The sequence below is a fragment of the Saimiri boliviensis genome, chromosome 10, assembly GCF_048565385.1.
Source record: "Saimiri boliviensis isolate mSaiBol1 chromosome 10, mSaiBol1.pri, whole genome shotgun sequence".
NCBI classification, from domain to species: Eukaryota; Metazoa; Chordata; class Mammalia; order Primates; family Cebidae; genus Saimiri; species Saimiri boliviensis.
Window position 1 is genome coordinate 44,850,516 of NC_133458.1, and position 20,347 is coordinate 44,870,862.

At 38.8% G+C, this 20,347-nt stretch overlaps 1 protein-coding gene across 3 annotated transcripts in view; it reads left to right on the plus strand.

Moving 5' to 3' along the window:
* DOCK4 (dedicator of cytokinesis 4) overlaps window positions 1–20,347 on the plus strand; it is a 480,387-nt gene that overhangs the window by 314,980 nt on the left and 145,060 nt on the right. For all 3 annotated transcript variants that reach the window (XM_010344060.3, XM_010344067.3, XM_003921080.4), the window contains exon 17: window positions 15,825–15,981. In XM_010344060.3, coding sequence (XP_010342362.3) covers window positions 15,825–15,981 — 157 coding nt within the window. The remainder of the gene's footprint in view (window positions 1–15,824; window positions 15,982–20,347) is intronic.

The following is a 20,347-nucleotide window of genomic DNA, read 5'->3' on the forward strand; positions in this document are numbered from 1 at the left end:
GTATGGTGTGTGTAGGCTGTCTAATTTGGGGCAGTCCTACATTGTATAGATCCATTAGGAAGCATACGCTCCACAGAAAAAACCCCAAGTAGCTGAGTTTTCTTATGAATAGGGTTGTTTAATGATTCTTATTTACAGAGTTGTGAAATACTTGCCAAGTATAACAACTTGTATTTTTCTTTCTCATACTGCTGAGCCAATATGTTCAGTTTCAGCTTATGGCCACTTGTAGTTTCTGATTGTGAAACCATATTACCAGCATAATACATAGTCTTCTGCCATGGCAGAAAGGCACACAGCCTGCTGATCATTGCAGCCTTGAATTAATTATTTAAAAAGAAATATAGGGAGAAAAAGTATATTTGTGTATTTAAAATTATTAGCTAAAAATATAGTCCATTTAATAAGTGGTGTTGAGATAAATAAAATGGATATTAGGGAAGTGGGGAAGAACTGAATTCCTACCTTCCTCTTATGTAAAAACCCATTCCAGATTGAATGTAAGAAAAAAAGCTAGACCAGGTGTGGTGGCTCGTGTCCGTATTCCTAGCTCTTTGGGAAGCCGAGGTGGGTGGATCTCCTGAAGTCAGGAGTTCAAGACCAACTTGGCCAACATGGTGAAACCCCATCTCTACTAAAAATACAAAACTAGCCAGGAGTGGTGGCACATGCCTGTAATCCCAGCTACTCCGGAGGCTGAGGCAGGAGAATCACCTGAACCCAGAAGGAGGAGGCTGCAGTGAGCTGAGATCATGCCATTATGCTCCAGCCTGGGCAACAAGAGTGAAACTCCACCTCAAAAAAGAAAAAGAAAAAAAAGAAATAAAACTGTATGAGCCTTAAAAATATGGGTGAACATTTAATAATCTACAGGTGAAAAGGGCCTTTCTAAGGATGTCTCAAATGTTAGAAATCAAATTTTAAAATAGAGTAAATATGGTTACATAAAATTTAAGATATTTACTGGATAAAATACTCATAATCTAGGCTGGAAACACATTACAAACTGAAATATAGTTGCAAAACAACTTGTAAAGTTGCTTTATAACCCCATAAGTAACCCTTATAAAGGGTTACTATTCCTAATTGACCAAAGTTATCATAAATCAGTAAAAAAAAGGAAAAATTGTTAAATGCTACCAACAGGCGATTTAAAAATAATAAATGCAAATTGTATAAAATGAAAGCATGAATCAGTAAAGGAATCTGTTTGAGTTAAAAAATTCAAAACCTTTTTGCCTATCAGATTGGGAGAGATTTTTAAAGCTCAGAATTGTATAGCAAGGTTAAGGGAAACAGTCTCATGCATTTATAGAAGAAATATGAACAGTATTGTGTTTCTGGAGGGCAGCTTGGCCATACATAGATAAATTTTAAATGTGTATATCCTTAGATTCAGCCATCCTACACATCTTGGTATTTTTGGGGAGAAGATAATAAGACAAGGTAAGCAAAGATGAATCAAGGCTGATCATTGCAGATTGCTTAAAATATGGAAAACATGGAAGTAATTTAAAATGCCAGTAACATAGATCTGATTCAATTTAGTTATACCCATACAGTGAATGAAATACTATATATGTGCAGAAATCATGTTTCAGAGATATTTTAGATGCATAAAAAAGTGTTTACTAATAACACTCTATACATGCATATATTTAGTATAATGCTATTTTTATAAAATTGTTTAACTGCATGTTCTTATGTATATATGTGCATAGAGAGATGCTTGGAATGATATCCTAAAATATTGATAATGACTTTTTATTTTCAACATTGCTTAAATATTTTGTTAGTGGACAAGTATTACTTTATAATATTAATAGTGTTTTTTTTTTCATTTTGACCAAACAAAAATAGGAAGAGACAGAAATTTAGACTTAGCCTGGTTTTATACTTTTTAATTCTGACTTTTATGTAACTAAGGACCACTTTTCTGTCATATAATCTTACCAGTAATGTTTATGGTAAGGTTTTGAAGGAACATTAATTGTCTTGGATTTTTATAAACTATTCTGTGTCATTCATTGACAGGTGCATCCATGATATCAAAGGTTGATGAGAGATGAAAAAAAAATGCCTTTAAATGTGTCTTTAAATCTGTCTTGGAGATATGATACAGAGTATAGCTCTGGTTTTTAGTAGAGTATTGGTGAAAACTTACTTGCTCTTCATGTAAAGTATAGTTTAAAAGACTCAATCCTGCAGTGAGCTAAGAAGAAATCTGCTGTGTTGAAGGCAGCTAGTATCCTAATTTGGCTTTCAATTTGTGAGATAGTCTTTGTAGCAATGGCTGGACTTCATTTCTGAATGTGCTCTAAGGAAACCGTTCTTACAGAGCTGTTACGGTAAATACTTCTTCAAGGACCTGGACTCACCCTTTAGGGCAGGGTCAAAGGAATCCTAAGGGAAAAGACCCCTTTTAAAGGTCATTTTCAACGTTACTTGATTGATTACGCATTTGGAGTGGTTTCCAATGGAAATAAACTCTGAAATCTATGAAAATCTGCATATCATAGCTCTAGGAGGGTAAGTAAAATAACTTAATATGTCATCATTAGAGATTTTGTCCTTCCAGAGCCCCCTTTCTAGCTCTCAGGACATCAGTAATATCCCCAGTTGGCTCACATATAAGTCAGAATTCCCTTTGGAATTGCTAACTTGCTAATAACCGTATGTAATCTGAAGTTTTGGTATTTCATTCTGTGAGAATTCTTGTCTTCCTTAACTTTGTAGGGATGTATTTGGCTATCCTTCTTTAGCTACTTGCCAGAAAGCAAGTTAAGAAAAAAGAATGAAGCAAAAAATTAAGAAAAGAGAATGAAGCAAAATAAATAAATAAATAAATAAAGTAAGAAAGAATAAGCAGGAGCAAATTTGTTTTTCAAAAGTCAAATCTCTTAAGGAGAGTGATATGAGGATCCAAAAAGGGGCCTAGGAAGACAGTCACTATGTGCTCAAGTCCCCATTCATTCTGACTCACTGTAGTGGAGGAGTTTTAGTCACTGGAAGTACTTTCTGAAACACCCTCTGGTCCAGTAAGAGAATAGTAATAATACCATCTGCTTTGGAGAAATTGGGGTTTTGTAAATTCATCACTGTCAAGCACCACCATGGCTGAAGTGGCCTGACTCAACCAAGCTAGTGTTTGCCTAGTAGAGAATCTGCTTCCTGTAGCGGGATTGATTGGCTTCCTAATCCAAGGCATTTGAGCAGGAAAAGAGCCAGGTACAAAGTCAGCCAAACAGAAGGTGATGCTGTTTCCTAGTTGGAGAGGGATTAATTTAATATGATGACATAGACAGTAAAAGCCTATTGTGGATTAACTTATTTTACCTTTGCTGCCTAAAAGTTTGTCCCTAAACCTTTGTAGCCCATATTTTTCTGTACACATTTTTAGGTTCTTATACTATGTCCTAGTCCTTAACTTGGTCCATAGTAGTCCAGCACATTCGTTTCACTGGTCACTACCTATGAGATGGACTTCTCAAATCCAGGTAGTAACTACTGTTCTCTGCTTATCTCAAACTTCAGTGTAGCCTTTTCCTATAGTATGTTTGCATTCCTAAGTAAAATGAAAAGATGAAGGGAATCTGAACATTTAGATAGACTGGTGGGTTTGCAATGTAGCCTGCTGCCCACAGAACTCCACATGCTCCCCCGACTCTCCTAAAATAGACTCCCCTATAACCATAATCAATAAATCTTAGACAAGCCAGAAACATATCTGTCCTCCCCAGGCTTGGAAGTGGAAGAATTGATCACTTGACTGATACTTCATTCATTACACACTGTGAGAGAAATTTAAAAACAAACACCTGCAAGTTTATAAAGTAAATAGCCTGGTAAGTTTAGTATAAAAGCATATCGAGCTGGAGACATAAGCTGAACAGCAGGGAAAAAAGGCTAAGATACCTTAACAGGTAGACTTGGTCCTAGCACTTAGCACTATTTAAGTAACTTGCAGACAGCCCCTTCAGTGCTAACCAATTCATACTGCTACATCTTCAATCCTCCCAGAATGTTCCGCCTTAAGTGAAACCTGACTTTCCTCTGCTGAGAGGGCTTCCTGTAATAGCTGCTGGACTAGAGAGCCTCTCTTCTTAAGCCAGGTGTCTAGTGTCTAGTGGTCAGCTGTCTGCAAATACCTTAATGCCTTCCAGAGATGCTGTTTCTCCACCGTCTTGTGAAGAGCTCCCCTAGCCTCTGTAAGGCTCACTCCATACAGTGCTGCAATGTTCCATGTGTCCTAGTTACTATCTTCCACCAACCTGTATTTTGAGGGCCAGGGAGGAAGGCGGGGTAGATGGAGTGGTGTGGTGAGTGGCTGTTTAGTTTCCCACAATTAGCCTCGTTCCTAGTTCAGATTCTTCTTATTGTTGACGGTCCAATTTCCTGTCCTCTTGTTTTCTTGGCCACTTCAACTCTAGCCACCTTCATTTGCCTTCTACTTTATTATGGCCACACTGCTACCTCTCTACCCATCAGAATCTCCCATTGATTAGGCAGATAGGTAGATGGGTGGATGAGTGGATGAAATCATCCAGAACCACTTCATATCAAAAATCATAAACTCCCAACATTCTGACCACAGCCTTCCAACCTTCTGATTTTCTAACTATGCCTATTTTTCAGTCTTTTTCTCCTCCAGTAGATCCCTCTGACTATGTTCTTCCCATTCTTATCTAAGAATCTATAAGATTCTTAGATAAGAATGGGAAGAACATAGTCAGAGGGATCTACTTAATCCTTAGTTCTACAAAATAGTCCTGGATCAATCTGTCAGCATTGCTAGAAGAAATTATACAGTTGTTATAGATTAGCATCTGCCTGGGTATAGATGTGGGTCCATCAACCTTGCAGGCAAACTAATAAGCTCCTCCCACAGTCCCCGCAAGAGCTATTTAGAAGAGCTTACCATTCTCCCTACCCCACCACTTCCAAGCTACTTAACAGAGAAAACAGATGCCATCAGATAGGAACTTCCTCAACTTCTTGTGCTCTCTCCTTGCACCTACAATCTTATCTGCCTCCTTCCTTTCCTTCCTGCTTCCTGTCTCGGGATGGGGCAGGATTCCGTCCCTTCAAGACGAATTCTTCCACCTGCTTCCTTCAGGATCTCCCTTCCTCCTGACTCTTCTGGGACCCTGCCCCTCCTAATGTCCTCTCTCTTCCTCCTGCATCTCTTCTGGCAGTATTCACACTGATTATAAACATGTTCCAGCCTTTTTTAAAAAACATAAATTTTTTAAAATAGTCGCCATGTTCCTTCCCTTCCCATCATGACAGGCGGCCTGCGTGAAAAGTCTGTCTTCCCTCACTGCCTCTGCTTCCTCCCATCCTCATTGCTCAACTGAAGTTTCTCTCCTTTAGGTCACTGGTACCCACTCAAGGGGTAAAGCCATTAGACATTTTAAAGACCTTTCCATACTTGACTGCCCTATAGCATCAAGCACTATTAATAACGCTTCTTGAAAATCCCATGCTCCTTGGCCTGACAATGTGCTCCTGAGTTTCATCCTTCTCCCACTTTGAGGACTCATCTGTCTTTATAGATACCTTAAATGTTGACGTTACCAGGGGTTTAGCCCTTGGCTACCCCCGTCTTATACTTGCTAGATCCATCTCCTCCATTTGGGCAGGTAAGCTATGTTGTTAACCAATGTTTTTCTAGTGCAAGACTTTTGCCAGCCTACATCTTCAGTTGGTCTTCCCAAAGACGCCACACACTCAGCATGTCCAAAACTGAACATTTTATCTTGTCTCCATCCACTCCTGCCATGAAAAGAAATCTTGTCACGGGCTTCTCTTGTCACACTTACCCACCATGTCTAAATAGTCGGTTGCACAACTGGTCGGTTCCACCTCCTCAATAATACTTTAATCCAAGGAATCTAAACCAGAGATGAGTATTAGAACCACCTGAGTGTTTTCTTATGTAAGATATTTGGGGATAATGCCTAGGCTGTTTTATATTGAAAAATTTCATGCTCCAGCCATACTTAACTATATAGTCGTCTCAATATGCCTGTACTTTTTATAGCAGTTAAAGATATTTTAAATGTATAGAAGAGTTACAAAAATAGTACAGGAAATTCCCATATAACCTTCATCCAGCTTCTCCTTATGTTAACCTCTTATATAAGCTAGAGCATATTTATCAAAACTAAATCAATCTTCATACAATACTGTTAACACAGAATTTATTTGGATTTCACAATAGGTTTTCCACAAATGTCATTTTTCTGTTCTAGGATCCATTCCAAGATCCCATATTGCATTGAATTGTCGTGTCCCCATAGTCTCATACATGTGCTTTTATTACCTGGTGCCTTTAAGTATATTGTTTCTTCCCTCCCTTGATTTTTCCTATCTTGCCTGCTTGGCAACCCTGTTATTCTTTACAGTTGAGGTCAGATTGTTCCCTTTCCATAAGGTCTTCCTTCCTTCCCCAGCAGAACTGGTACCTAGTGGTCCTTATCCCAGTGTCGTAATCAGTATTAACAGATAAGTGTGGAGATCAGACATGCAGTGCCCTCAAGGACAGAGACTGTGTTCATTTCCTTGTTACATTCTTAATGCCAAGCTGAAGGACTGAAAAATATTAGGAAGTTAATAAATGTTTAATAATGACATTAAGGATGACTAGTCATTTTGAAAAAGTTTCTGAAAGAAAGGTATTTTCCTCCAAAAACTATTTAAATCTGGTTTTTATTAACTGGTAATACAGAGTTTCAACTGGATTGTCTACCACAATGTATTTTTAAATTTTAGTTATCTACTTTTCACAAGTTACAGATCCCTTAATTTGATTAATAATTCCATGAATTCCTGTGTCAGTTTTTAAATTAATAAATTGTAGATGTGGATCTCTCAATCTTAAATCTTTTTATCTTTTCTTTTAATCTCAAAGGTATCAATCTCAATCATATATCTTGCATAACTGCAGATATCATGCTTCTGGAACACTGTCCAGGACTGACCACTGACATTCTCTTTCACATATCTAAGACAGTAGTCAAAAAGTAGCCTAGAACATAATGCGGTATTCACTGCTGTACCAACTGATTTTTATTCTGGAGAAAGAAATAGACTGTGAGCCAAACTATATAATCTTATAGAAAATGGCACTACTGCTACTGCTGCAAAGCCTGCATTTTAATAATTCTGTAAGAGTCTGGGGAGCACATCTCTCTGGTTAGATCTGATTTCAGACCATCTCTCTCCTCTCTAATGTGTAAATTTTCTCCATACCATTTTAAGATAACTTGCACAGATTCCAACACAGCAAAGGCAGAGAACTATCCTTCACTATGAATGATGACATCGTTTTGTTCCTTCAGCCCACAAGTTCTCTAGTAGAGAGGACAGTGTCTTGTTACTCTCATATCCACAGTGCCTTGTTCCATGCCCTCACTGGGTTTGGTAGAAAAAAATATTCTCTATGCAAAAGTCTAAACTGTTTTACAAGTATTCCTCACAATGCAGATGATCCATATTTAACGACCCTATCCGGGTTAGGGATATAGCTGGATTTTACCATGATAATGAAGCCATCTCTCAATTATATGCAGTGGAAGAATCTCACATCTGCAGTTTGGTGCTGTTGAGCCTGTATTGCTCGGATTTTTAGGCATTCAAGAACCCAACCTCTACTCTGTTGCACTTAATATTTCCAGTTAAATTAAAGCACAGGCAGTGACAAACCATACTTTTCCAGCCTCATTTCTATAACTTCATTGACTCCTAGCCCTTCACCTAATGGGAAGTCTGTTTATTTCCATTTGTTTTCTTCAGTCCATACTCCAGTTCAGAATCTCACTTACAGTAAATGCTTTTCCCACCTGGGGAATTTACTGACTCTCTGGCTGCTTCTAGTATTAGGGAACTGGATAACCTTTTGGCTTAAACTGTAGGCGACAGCTGTTTTTGCCTTACAAGGCTATCTTCTAGAACCTCATTTGTATTCTTCACTGCTCTTGAACCCATTTCTTTCCTATCTATTCCCTATCGTTGAAAGAGTGAATGATTTCTAGCTGATTTGTTGTGTTCTTAAGCTCCTATGTTATGCCCTGTCTGCTCCCACTCGCCCTTCCTCTCTATCTTATCCAGGTTAAATGATCCCTTTGCTCCCTGCATGGTTTGAAGACATAAACTATCCATTTCATTGTAAGATTTGTGAGCTTATTGCATTTGAAATTATTTCAACTCCATATACCACTCTGAGCCCTCTCTCAGGGTGTCTTCCACAAAGATACCTTTCTTTTGTCCCTGAAAAGCTAACCGTTTTTTGGCCTTTCTTAGTAATACCTACCATGTAGTATTTTATCTATAAATCAATAAATTTTGAATTTATTACTTGAATTCAAAACTTGACTAAAACAACAGTAGAGGGAGGCAATGTTATATAGTAGTTGTGAATACAAATTCTGACTCTAATTCTTTCTTTCTTTCTTTCTTTCTTTCTTTCTTTGAAATGGAGTCTCATTCTGTCGCCCAGGCTGAAGTACAGTGGTGCAATCTCGGCTCACTGCAACCTCCACCTCCCGGGTTCAAGCAATTCTCCTGCCTCAGCCTCCCAAGTAGCTGGGATTACAGGTGCCTACCGCCATGCCCAGCTAATTTTTATATTTTTAGTAGCGACAATGTTTAACCATGTTTGCCAGGATGGTCTCAAACTCCTGACCTTGTCATTTGCCCACTTTGGCCTCCCAATTCAGTAAAGAAAACCCTTTTATATATTTACTAGGGGGTTCAAAGCTGATTTTTTTATCCAGTAGGATTACACTAGATGCGGTTTTAGGTTTTAATCTATTTCTGAAAAACTTAAGCTATAACACAGAAAATATTATAGCATATCTTTTATTATTCCTTGAGTTTTTCAGTATGTACCCTTAATATATCATACAAACACTGAAGATTTTAAAAGCAATTCAAGCAACTACGCTTTACTGTCTACTGTGTGATACGCACTACTATGCACTGTGTGTATATTTGCTTCTCATAACAATCCTATGAGGCAAGATAATGTAACCTAAGGAGCTTATGTGATTTGCCCAATGTCACAATATTAGAAAGTATCAGGCCGACCACCGTGACGCAAACCTGTAATCCCAGCACTTTGGGAAGCCAAGGCTGAGGGATCATGAGGTGACGAGATCGAGACCATCCTGGCCAACGTGGGGAAACCTGGTCTCTACTAAAAATACAAAAATTAGCTGGGCGTGGTGGCGCATGCCTGTAATCTCCCCCTACCCTCATTTCTCTTACACATACCCCAGTGTTCTTGCTGAAAGCTCTTAAAATCCTTTTTATGTCCGGAGTATTGTTCATCTTTATTATATTTTATACTTGAGTAAGGGTGACAGAGTTTAGTTGTAAGAAGCTATCAAGATGTCATAACTCAGACTCAGATGCTGAGTTCTTGGCCGCACAGGCTGGGGGAGAAGTGAGAAGAACCAAGCCTGGTGGAACTGACCTGACCACAGGACCTTTTCCTATTCAATGGAAAAGCAGCCAAGTCTTCTATTCATAACACTTGCTAGGGATACAGCACAGCCATCACATCTTCACTCACAGAAGTGGTCCATCCCACAGCAACCATTTAGCTAGATGGGATATCAGACAGGAATTCCAAGAGGCAACAGAAGTGCTCCAGAAATGGCAGGCAATTGGGGAAAGGAGAGTTAATAAGAGATATATTTACAGGGGCAGAATTTCTGTGAACAGATGGATCATACCAGACCAGGGCAGGCTCCAAATCCTGGGGAGGAAGCCTGGAAATAGCAGGACAGAATGTCTGGGCTGGGTTTGGCATGAGACTTAGTCACACCAGGAAGTGGTAGTTAGACATAAGGAACACAAATCAGGATAGAGATGAGAGACCCGAGGATGTTTCCAACACTATAGACCAGATAGGGTGACTGTAGGGTGCTGTGCCTCATACTTTGACTTGCCAGAGATGAGACTGAGTGGAGGAGGTCAGTGATCTAGGGTTCCAGAACATTACTTTGCCTACGCACTTTTTCTGAAACAAAGCATGTGAAGTATTCACTTTACCATTATTCTTTAAACGATGTAAGTATGTTTTATGCACTCTTCTGTCTATGTGAATTATTTTGCAGTAGTAAAGGAAAGTATTTGGAGTTGTAATATTAGAAGAGAATTATAGAGGCTGTTTATTGTGTTTATATTGGTATTCTGTTACTGGGCAGGTGTGTTAGTAAGAACATCTTGTCATATTCTGGTTCTGTTTCCCTAAACTTGTTAGGTCTTTCCTAAGGATTTATTATTAAAAATGTAAAAAAAAATTGTGAGTCACACAAATAGTCTAGAATATTAAAGGAATTCTGTGCTTAAACTCCTACCTGTTACTAGGGCAGTAGCCTTGAAAATCTTTGAACAAATTCAAAAGAATAAAGTTAATACGAGTTTTTAAATTTATAATCAAAATCATCTAAGCTGTACCAGCTGTGTATCTGTTACAATTTTTTTCTCAAAATTTTAATTTAAAAATCACCTTTATTATTACAGCATTAAAATCAGTATACAGATAAACCAAAATAAAACACCATATTCTCATTAGCCAGGTGATATTAACTCTTAGCTCCTTAGTGTATATCATGCAGATATTCTGTGTAGATTTTTTTTTTACCCAAATGATGTTATAGAATATACTATAAAATTTTTCTCATTTTTAATTTTGTGGGTACATAGTATGTATATATATTTATGGGGTATCTGATATATTTCGATATAAGCATGCAATGCATAAAAATCACATCATGGAAAATTGGGTATCTATTTCTTCAAGCATTCGTCCCTTCTATTACAAACAATCCATTTATACTTTTTAGTTACTTTGAAATGTACAGTTAAATTATTATTGACTATAGTCACTCTGTTGTGCTATAAAATACTAGGTCTTGCTTCTTTCTGTCTTTTTTGTACCCAGTAACCATCCCTACCTCCCTATCACCTCCCACTACCTTCCCAGCCCCTGGTAACCATTCCCTCCTCACTATCTCTATGAGTTTAATTGTTTTGGTTTTTAGATCCCACAGAAAAAAGTGAGGACATGCAATGTTTCTTTTGGTGCCTGGCTTATTTCACTTAACATAGTAACCTCCAGTTCCATTCATGTTGTTGCAAATGACAGAATCTCATTATTTAATGGTTGAATAGTACTCCATTGTATCCATGTACCACATTTTCTTTATCCATTCTTCTGCTGATGGACACTTAGGTTGCTTCCAGGTCTTAGCTATCGTGAACAGTGCTGCACAACAAACATGGAAGTGTAGATATCTCTTTGATATACTGATTTCCTTTCTTTTTATTATATATCCAGCAGGGGGATTGCCAGATCACATGGTAGCCCTATTTTTGGTTGTTTGAGGAACATCCAGACTATCTCCATAGTTGCTGTACTAATTGACACACCCATCAACAGTGTATGAGGGTTCCTTTTCTCCACATCCTCGCCATCATGTGTTATTGCCTGTCTTTTGGATAAAAGCCATTTTAGCTGGGGTGAGATAATATCTCACTGTACTTTTGATTTGCATTTCTCTGATCATCAGTGATGTTGAGCACATTTTATATGCCTGTTTGCCATTTATGTATCTCTTTTTGAGAAACGTCTATTCAAATATTTTGTCCATTTCTCAATTGGATTATTAGATTGTTTCCTAGAGTTGTTTGAGCTCTTTATATATTCTGGTTACTAGTCCCTCATCAAATGGGTAGTTTGCTAATCTTTTCTCCTATTATGTGAGTTGTCTTTTCACTTTTTTGGTTGTTTCCTTTATTGTACAGAAGCTTTTTGACTTACTGTCATCCCATTTATCCATTTTTACCTTGGTGGCCTGTGCTTTTGGGAATGCTCAAGAAATTTTTGCCCAGACCACTGTCCTGGAGAGTTTCTCCAATGTTTTCTTATAGTAGTTTCATAGTTTGCAGTCTTAGATTTAATTTTTAATCCATTTTGATTTGATTTGTGTATATAGTGAGAGATAGGAGCAAGTTTTATTCTTCTGAATATGGATATCCAGTTTTCCCAGCACCATTTATCAAAGACTGTCTTTTCCCCAATGTATGTTCTTGGCACCTTTGTCAAAGGTGAATTCACTGTAGGTGTGTGGATTTGTTTCTAGGTTCTCTGTTCTGTTCCATTGGTCTATGTGTCTGTTTTCATGTCAGTACCATGCTGTTTCAGTTACTATAGCTCTGTGGTAGAATTCAAAGTAAGGTAAGGCCAGTTCTTTTTGATTGGTTCATCATTTAGTCTTTCTACTTAAGTAAAGAGTATTTTATACATCACAATTATGGTGTTATACTATTCTGTGTTTTTCTGTGTGTTTACTATTACCAGTGAGTTGTACTATTCTAGGATAAAGATTTTTTGTTGTTGTTGTTGTTTTGTTTTGTTTTCCTTTAACACTTTATTTTTTATTTTTTTATTTTTTTTAGACAGAGTCTTGCTCTGTTGCCAGGTACCAGGCTGGAGTGCAGTGACACTATCTCGGCTTACTGTAACCTCTGCCTCCCGGGTTCAAGCAATTCTCCTGCCTCAGCCTCCTGAGTAGCTGGAACTACAGGCGCACGCCACCATGCCCAGCTAATTTTTGTATTTTTAGTGGAGACGGGGTTTCACCACGTTGGCCAGGATGATCTTGATCTCTTGACCTTGTGATCTGCCCTCCTCAGCCTCCCAAAGTGCTGGGATTAGAGGCATGAACCACTGTGCCTGTCCTCCTTTAGCACTTTAAATGTGTCATGCCAGTCTCTCTTGGTCTTAAGGTTTCCACTGAATAGTCTGCTGCCAGATGTATTGGAGCTCCATTGTATGTTACTTGTTTCTTTTCTCTTGCTACTTTTTAGGATCCTTTCTTCATCCTTGACCTTTGGGAGTTTGATTATTAAATGCTTCTTTGAGTTAAATCTGCTTGGTGTTCTGTAACCTTCTTGTACTTGAATGTTGATATCTTTCTCTGGGTTTGGGAAGTTCTCTGTTATTATCCCTTCAAAAAAACTTTTTAGCACCATCTCTTTCTCTGCCTCATCTTTAAGGCCAGTAACTCTTAGATTTGCACTGTTAAGGCTATTTTCTAGATACTATAGGAGTGTGTCATTGTTTTCTGTTCTTTTTTCTTTTGTCTACTCTGTGTATTTTCAAATAGCCTGTCTTCAAGCTCCCCAATTCTTTCTTCTGCTTTATCAATTCTGCTATAAGAGATTGATGCATTCTTCAGCATGTCAATTGCATTTTTTCAATTCTAGAGTTTCTGCTTGATTCTTTTTAATTATTTAAATCTCTTTTACTTCTCTATTATCTCAGATTTCTCTGAGTTTCTTCAAAACAGCTATTTTGAATTCTCTGTCTGAATTTGTGGTAAATGCTGCCAGACCTGAGACTTACCCTGCTCTCCTCTCATCCAGGGCAGGTCCAGAAATGCTCTCCAAGAGCCTAGGCCTGTACTGGGGACCCCAAGAGCCTGCTTGGTGCTCTACCCCACTGTGGCTAGGCTGGTACCTAAGGTACAAGACAAAGTCCCCTCTACTTTGCCCTCTGCTTTTCTGAAACAGAAGGAATGTATCACTGTAGTCATCACAGCTGGGAATGTGCTGGGTCACACCTGAAGCCAGGACATCTCACAGCCCAAGGCCGGCAGCATACTCCCTGGATATCACTGCTGGTTATTTAGGGCCCAAGGAGTCTTTAGTTAGCAGGAGAGAATCCTGCCAGAATTGAGTCATTCCCTTCAAGGCAATTGGTTCCCTTTTGACATAGGATGGGTGTAAGAAATATCATCTAAGCCTAGAATAGGGGCCTCATGACTCTGTCCAGTGCCCTACCCTGCTGTGGCTGAGCTGGTAACCAGGATGCAAAACAAAGTCCTCTTTACTATTCACTCTTCTCTCCTTAAGCAAAAAGAAAGGGTTACTTTTGTTGCTGCAAGCTGCGCACCCTGGGGTTGGAGGAGGGATGGTGCTGGATTTACTCTTCCCTTATTCATGCCAGCAGGTGTCTCTCTAGGTCACATGCCACCCGAGTCCACTGACTCTAAGTCCAGCCTAGCACTAGGAATTGTCTAGGAATTGCTGTCCTTATCTCCTAGACTGCCTTTCAAGTTTACCTAGGACCCCAGAGCACTTCAGCCCATGGTAGCAAGAAATTCAGGTTCCAACTGCTGAGATGGTGATTCCCTTCCGACCTGGGCTGGTTTCATTGCTCCCTCCTTGCATGGGCGCTGTCTGAGCCCAGAACAGCTTTATTTTCTATTCAGTGACAGGGCAGCACTGAGTTCAATGCAAAGTCCCCTAGTCACTACACTCGCCCACCAATTTGCACAGATTCTTTCTCCATGCTGCACAGCTACTGCTGGGGATGGGGGAGGGGCAGGGAATGGGAGAGGGCATCAGAGATTGAGAACTGTCTCTTCTGCCCTCTTCAATGTCTTTTTCAGGGACATGAAGTTAAAACCAGGTACTGTGTATGCTCACCTGAGTTTTGGTTCTTGTGAAGGTGCTTTTCTGTGTGCAGATAGTTGTTAAAATTTGGTGCTGGAGGGTGCAGAGAAACAAACAAGCAGTGTAGGCTTCTGTTCCACCATCTTGGTCTGCTTCATATTTATTTTTCATCTACTTATTTTCAGTTAATGATTTTCCAATCACTACATTTTTTTATATTATGTAGAACTTAGTCAATGTACAGATTTTTTAAAAGTCGGACACATCAGCAGGTTTGTTCAAATCTAGGACCATATGTTGCATCTGGCTATCTATTTCTTAAGTGTTGTTTAATCTAGAACAGTCCCTTTTTTGGCAACACTGACTTAAAGAGATAAGACCAGGCATCTTACAGAAAACCCCTGTCTTTTGGATTCTCTGGTTTCTTCCTGTAATATTGCTCAACATGTTGCTCTCTCTTGTGTTTCCTATGATGTGGAAGTTGAATCTAGATGTGATGGACTTGGGTTCTGCACTTTTGGTAAGAATGCACTGTAGGTGATGATATGTGTCTTTGCATTGCCCTGCATTGGTGTAATGACAGCTCGATTCCCCCACATGCAGTTATATTTGTCTTCTTGCCAGTAGGACGTAATCTGTATGTTGGTACATTGGCATCATATGAACATCCGATTCCTCCTCAACAGTTCTGCTGGTTTTAGCACTAAGCAACAATCCTTGACTAAAATAATTACAGTAGGGATTTGAAATTATATTTTCTAAACCTGTAATTGCTTTTACATGTGTTAGCTGGCATTTTCTGTGAAAGTAGAGATTTCCCTCACATAGTGGGACTCTTAAATTATAATACCCGAAATATCTTTTAACTGCTGGTTTTCAAAGTAAGGAACTGTTTAACAGCTGCCTCAGATGAGATGTTGGAAGAATTTAAGCATTTTTCAAAACAAGCTATGGTCACTGCAAATATGATGTATTGATCATTTTCAGTATATCAGGACTGTGTTAAAGGCTTTATATAACCTAATTCTTAGGATAACACAATGAGATTTTAGAGAAGATAACAGAAACTGTGTGTGGTTAAATAATTTGATTTGGTATGGTCACTCACATGGGAAGTGACAGAGCTGGGATTGCAACTCAAATTGATCTTAGTCCAAAAATCCATGCTTAATTCTTGTATACAGTTTTTTGGTTTTGTTTTTGTTTTTGCATTTTACCTAGAAGCCAAATTCTACTTGTAATGCTGTTTGGAATGTTGCCCAGTTTATGAACACTAGTAATATAAATTATGCTTCATAATTCTTATGAGATCTCTTCCCCTTCCCTTATTTTTTTTTTAATATTTTTAACAGTGTGAAGAAAACACAAACCTTCAGGATACTACCCGCTACCTCAAACTTCCCTTTTCCAAGGGCATTTTCCTTGGGAATAATAATCAAGCCATGAAGGCCACAAAGGAGTCTTTTTGTATTACATCCTTTCTCTGTTCCACAAAACTCACACAAAATGGTAATGTATAATATTTTATTTGAAAGCCCTAGTACCTAATAATCATGTAAATTTTGGTAAGTTCAGTAAACACCAAAGTTATAGTTAAGAAGTTTACACTAGAAAATTATTGATCCTTCTGTTTGTGATTTCTAATCAAATGGAAACAAATGTGACGTAGTGATCTGTTGAATGCATGTCATTTAAGAAGGACTTCAAAATTATCCCAGTATTGAAAAACAAGTACACAACTTTTCAAATAAACCATCAAACCCCAGCTGCTTTAAAAAAAAAAAAAAAGGAAAATACCAACACCTTAATCTTGTGTTTTATGGCTCCATAAACAGTGCTAATTGCAGGCTTTAGAATAAAGGCTGTTTTTTGTTTAATTAGATGCATATTGCTTTTCAGTTCTAGCATTACTTTTTATGTCAGTGATTGCTTAGCAAGTTATGATTAATAAAGCAAGCTCTTCTCCTTGGCAAATTGCTATAAAAACATCTTCTGTAATGAAGGAAGTAAATTAAACATTTTTGAGTTCTTTATGGTTGCCATATAAGACTTCTGGCTAGCACCCTGAATGCTACATTAATAAGTTAGATTCATTATGTTGAGAAGAATCACTTTATAATGAGGTATTGTGTCTCATAAAAACCTGTGCCTAAACATGTGTGCTATTAATAGTTCTTTCTTAGTTCCTTCTTCTGTGTCAGAGATCAGCATTTGTAGAAGGAAACATTTCTTCTTTTAGATCTTAGTCTCAGAAAAAAAAGCCAAATGTGGCATTAAAATACTGACCGCTTTTAAAATACCTCTCAATTTCAACATTCATTGCTACTGTATTTATATAGGACACCAAGTTAAGATATGTCATGTTATACCAGGCTTTATCAGCATTAGGTTGTTAATAATTTTACTTAAATAAAGTCTCCATTGGCATAATTTAATAAATGATTATAAAGCATTTACCAAATCTCAGGTATTTTTTATGAGGCCAGTTTACCCCCATAGAAGTTATGAAGATAATAAAATCAACCTCTTATTGACATCCTTAAACAGAAATTTTTATTTATCCTATGTGGATTAGTTGTGTATGTGTAGTAGAGTTTACATTCATGTTGAACTGAATTTCCCTGTTAGAATATTCGGGAGTTGTATTGCTTATCTATTGCAGCTTAACAGTTACCACAAATTTATTGGCTTAAAACAGTACAGATTTATTATCTTGCAGTTGTGGAGGTCAGAAATCCAAAATCAGTTCCCCTGAGCTAAAATCAAGGTGTCAGCAGGGCTGCATTCCTCCCGGAATAGAAAGAATCCATTTCTTTACCCTTCCTAGCTTTAGAGGCCACCTGCATTCCTTGGCTCATGACCCCTTCTTCCATCTTCAAAGCCAGAAGCGTAGCATCTCCACATCTCTGGGACTCTGACCATCTTACATCTTTTAATGACCCTTTTGATTACGGTGAGCTGGCTAATCCAGTGTAATCTCCCTGTTTTAAGATCTTTAATCACATCTGACAAAAGTCTTCTTTTGCTGTGTGAGGGAAACATAGTCCCTCCTAATTCTTAGAACCTGTTCCTCTATCAGGTTCCAACAGGTTCCAAGAATTAGGACATGTTTTGAGGCCATTATTCTGTCTACCACACAGGTAAACCTAACAATAGATTCTCTTCCATTAAAAAGTTTGGTCCTACGTAAGGAATTTGTGCTGGTTGTAGGGTTTAGGACATTAGACACACTTATGCAAGTAAGGCAGAGAGAAACAAATCCTGAAAATTAGAAGTTGCTACTTTTTAAAAGTAGAGAACATTTTCAGGTAAATATGAGTAAATAACAATTTATGAAATAATTATATTAAACATCTCACTATATGGAAAGTGGGATCAGACTTCCATGTAATGGTTGGCTCATTTTTGGAGACGGTAAGTGCTTCATTATTATTTTGACTTTGATTAGACTTGTCAATGTGAAAAAGCTCAGAATGAACCAGGAAATGAATGGCATGTTTCAAGAGATGGAAAGGAAGAAGGATGTTAGTGGGTCTCTCTGAAATTTACATGCTAAACACACATCTCTGTGTCGATGTAATCCAGTTCCAAATTGGAATTAAATTGCTGTGTATTTGTTTTTCTTGACTTGGAAAATATACAAATCTTATTTCTACTACAATTCAGCATTTAGTAAGTGGTACAGTATCTAGAAGCAGTTTCCTAGAACAGATTTACATTTCAGAATTCCCAAAGCATGTCTGTCTGCACACTCTTTGTCCAACATGGATAGTGTACCAAGGCCAGGCACAGTACTATGCTGGGCATCTGTGACTGCCGGATCAAGTAGAGATTTTAAGGTTCAGAGGATTAGCAGTCATGGCAACCTCCTATTTTATAGCTCTTGGTACGTTAGATACATAATATACACCTAATAAATGCTTGCTGAATGGAAGTTGGAAATTGGTATTTTCTGTGATAGGTTATAGCTCCTATCTTGCCACTAACATCCTCAGATGGCAAAAGCAAAAACCTAGGATACAGCAATTTTGCCTAAACTCTAAGTACTTTGCATACATGATTAATTACATCCAGATGGACATAGCTACTGGGCTTTTCCACATGCTCCATGAACAGTCTAGAGATTCATCAGCCTTCTTGCAGGGAACATGGGCAGGCTCATCCCGACTCATTGTCTGGACCCCTATCTATTTTCCAGGCCTACTTACATGGGTCCTAGTCCGGGTTCTCCACTGCTGCCACTTTGCGGTCAGTATAGCCACCTCCTTCCTCCCCACGCTCCTTACATGGAGCTGGGTCCTCAGGGACCCTGCAACTGCCTCACTTTAAGGGAAGGGAAACAGAACACAAAAGAGGAGTGAGAGCTGGGTTGGGGGTGGAGTGGGAAGTGAGGAGTGAATGGCAGGGGAAATGCACTGGGGGATTATGAAAGAGAAGATGCTGGGGAGGCGAGGCCTCCTGAAGTGAGATGCAGGAAGTAGGAAGTAGGTGGGAGGGAGGCGGCAAACTGGGGAGAACAATAGAGCCTTGCCTTTGTTGCCCTGAGTCTCACTCTGTGGAAATACCTGATATGCCAAATATAACCAATCAGTTTTTAAAAGGTTTCAGTCATACCCCAGGATGTCTGAATTACATCTGAATATTAAACATTTTCAGGGTTTTTGGTTATGAAAACATCATAGATCTCTTTTCCAAAGTCAGTATTTTTAAAATCCCTTTATTTTTCTCATTCTAATTCCTCCCCCTCCTCCTCTTACCCGTGTTTGTTGCAGACAAACATTCCTGTTTGGTACTGAATTCCTTACTATTAATAGTAAATCCTTTGTGAGGTTTTTCTCTTGAATCTGGCTTTGGTGGAGCTTGCTTCTCTTTCTCCTTGAGATGCTTAATGCTGTTTCTCACTTCTGTTCTCTATATTCTCTTTTCTTTGTCATCTTACCTTCTTCTTGGTTTTGGTGGGTTTGGAGTTTTTGTTCCCTTACTTATCTTTCTGTTTCTCAGAAAGTTCCATTTGGATTTCTGCTAAAACAAGTGATTCGAAATTAATTTCCTGCCTTTCTGCCTGGAAATGTTGTCCTGGCTCCTCTCTCTGCCAGTCTAGTCTGGCAGTTCCACCAAGCCCTGAGGCTGGTTCTTCCAGGTCCCACTGCGCTGTGCATGCCTGGCACGAGCGAGCCTTGTCAGTTCTCACTGCCTTCACTGGCCTCCAGGTGCCAACTCTCCCTGCATGCTTTGGAGACTAATAACACATGGACACTATCTCCCAGAGCCTTTCTAACTTCTGCCCAAGCAAGATAAAGGAAGAATGTATTCCCTCCCCAGACAAACAGGTTCTCTGAGGACCTGCTGGACTAAGGCCCACCTGTCTGTTTAGGAAAGGGTTAAAGAGTGGGGCTCTGCACTTACCTGGACACTGGGATGGCAGATAGCCCATGGAGGCCAGGATCTGCTCTTCTCTGGTTGAGAGCTCCCTGAATGATCTGATAAATCACTGGGCCTGTCATCATTCTTTTAGTCTGCAAGGTTTGGGTCACATTGTAAAGAAGACTTTCGTTGCTGGGTTGAGTTGGTTGCTAGGCAGAATGCTATGTGCTAGGCACCCAAACAGGAATAAAGAAGGTTCCCAGCCCTCAAGAAATCTCATCTTTCCAGGAGGAGGCAACAAATTAGTCAACAAATATTTGTTACCTGCCTGCTTTGTTCTTCGTTTTGAGAATACAGTAGGACCAAAGTTGGCATGGCATTTTTCTCTTGAAGTGTAGAGTCTAGTTGAGGCATACACAAATACACCAGCAACTGTAATGGTAAGGTACTGTGATGTAGAAGCACTCAGAAGCAACAGTTAGCTCGAGATTTCAGAAAAGGCTTCCAAGAT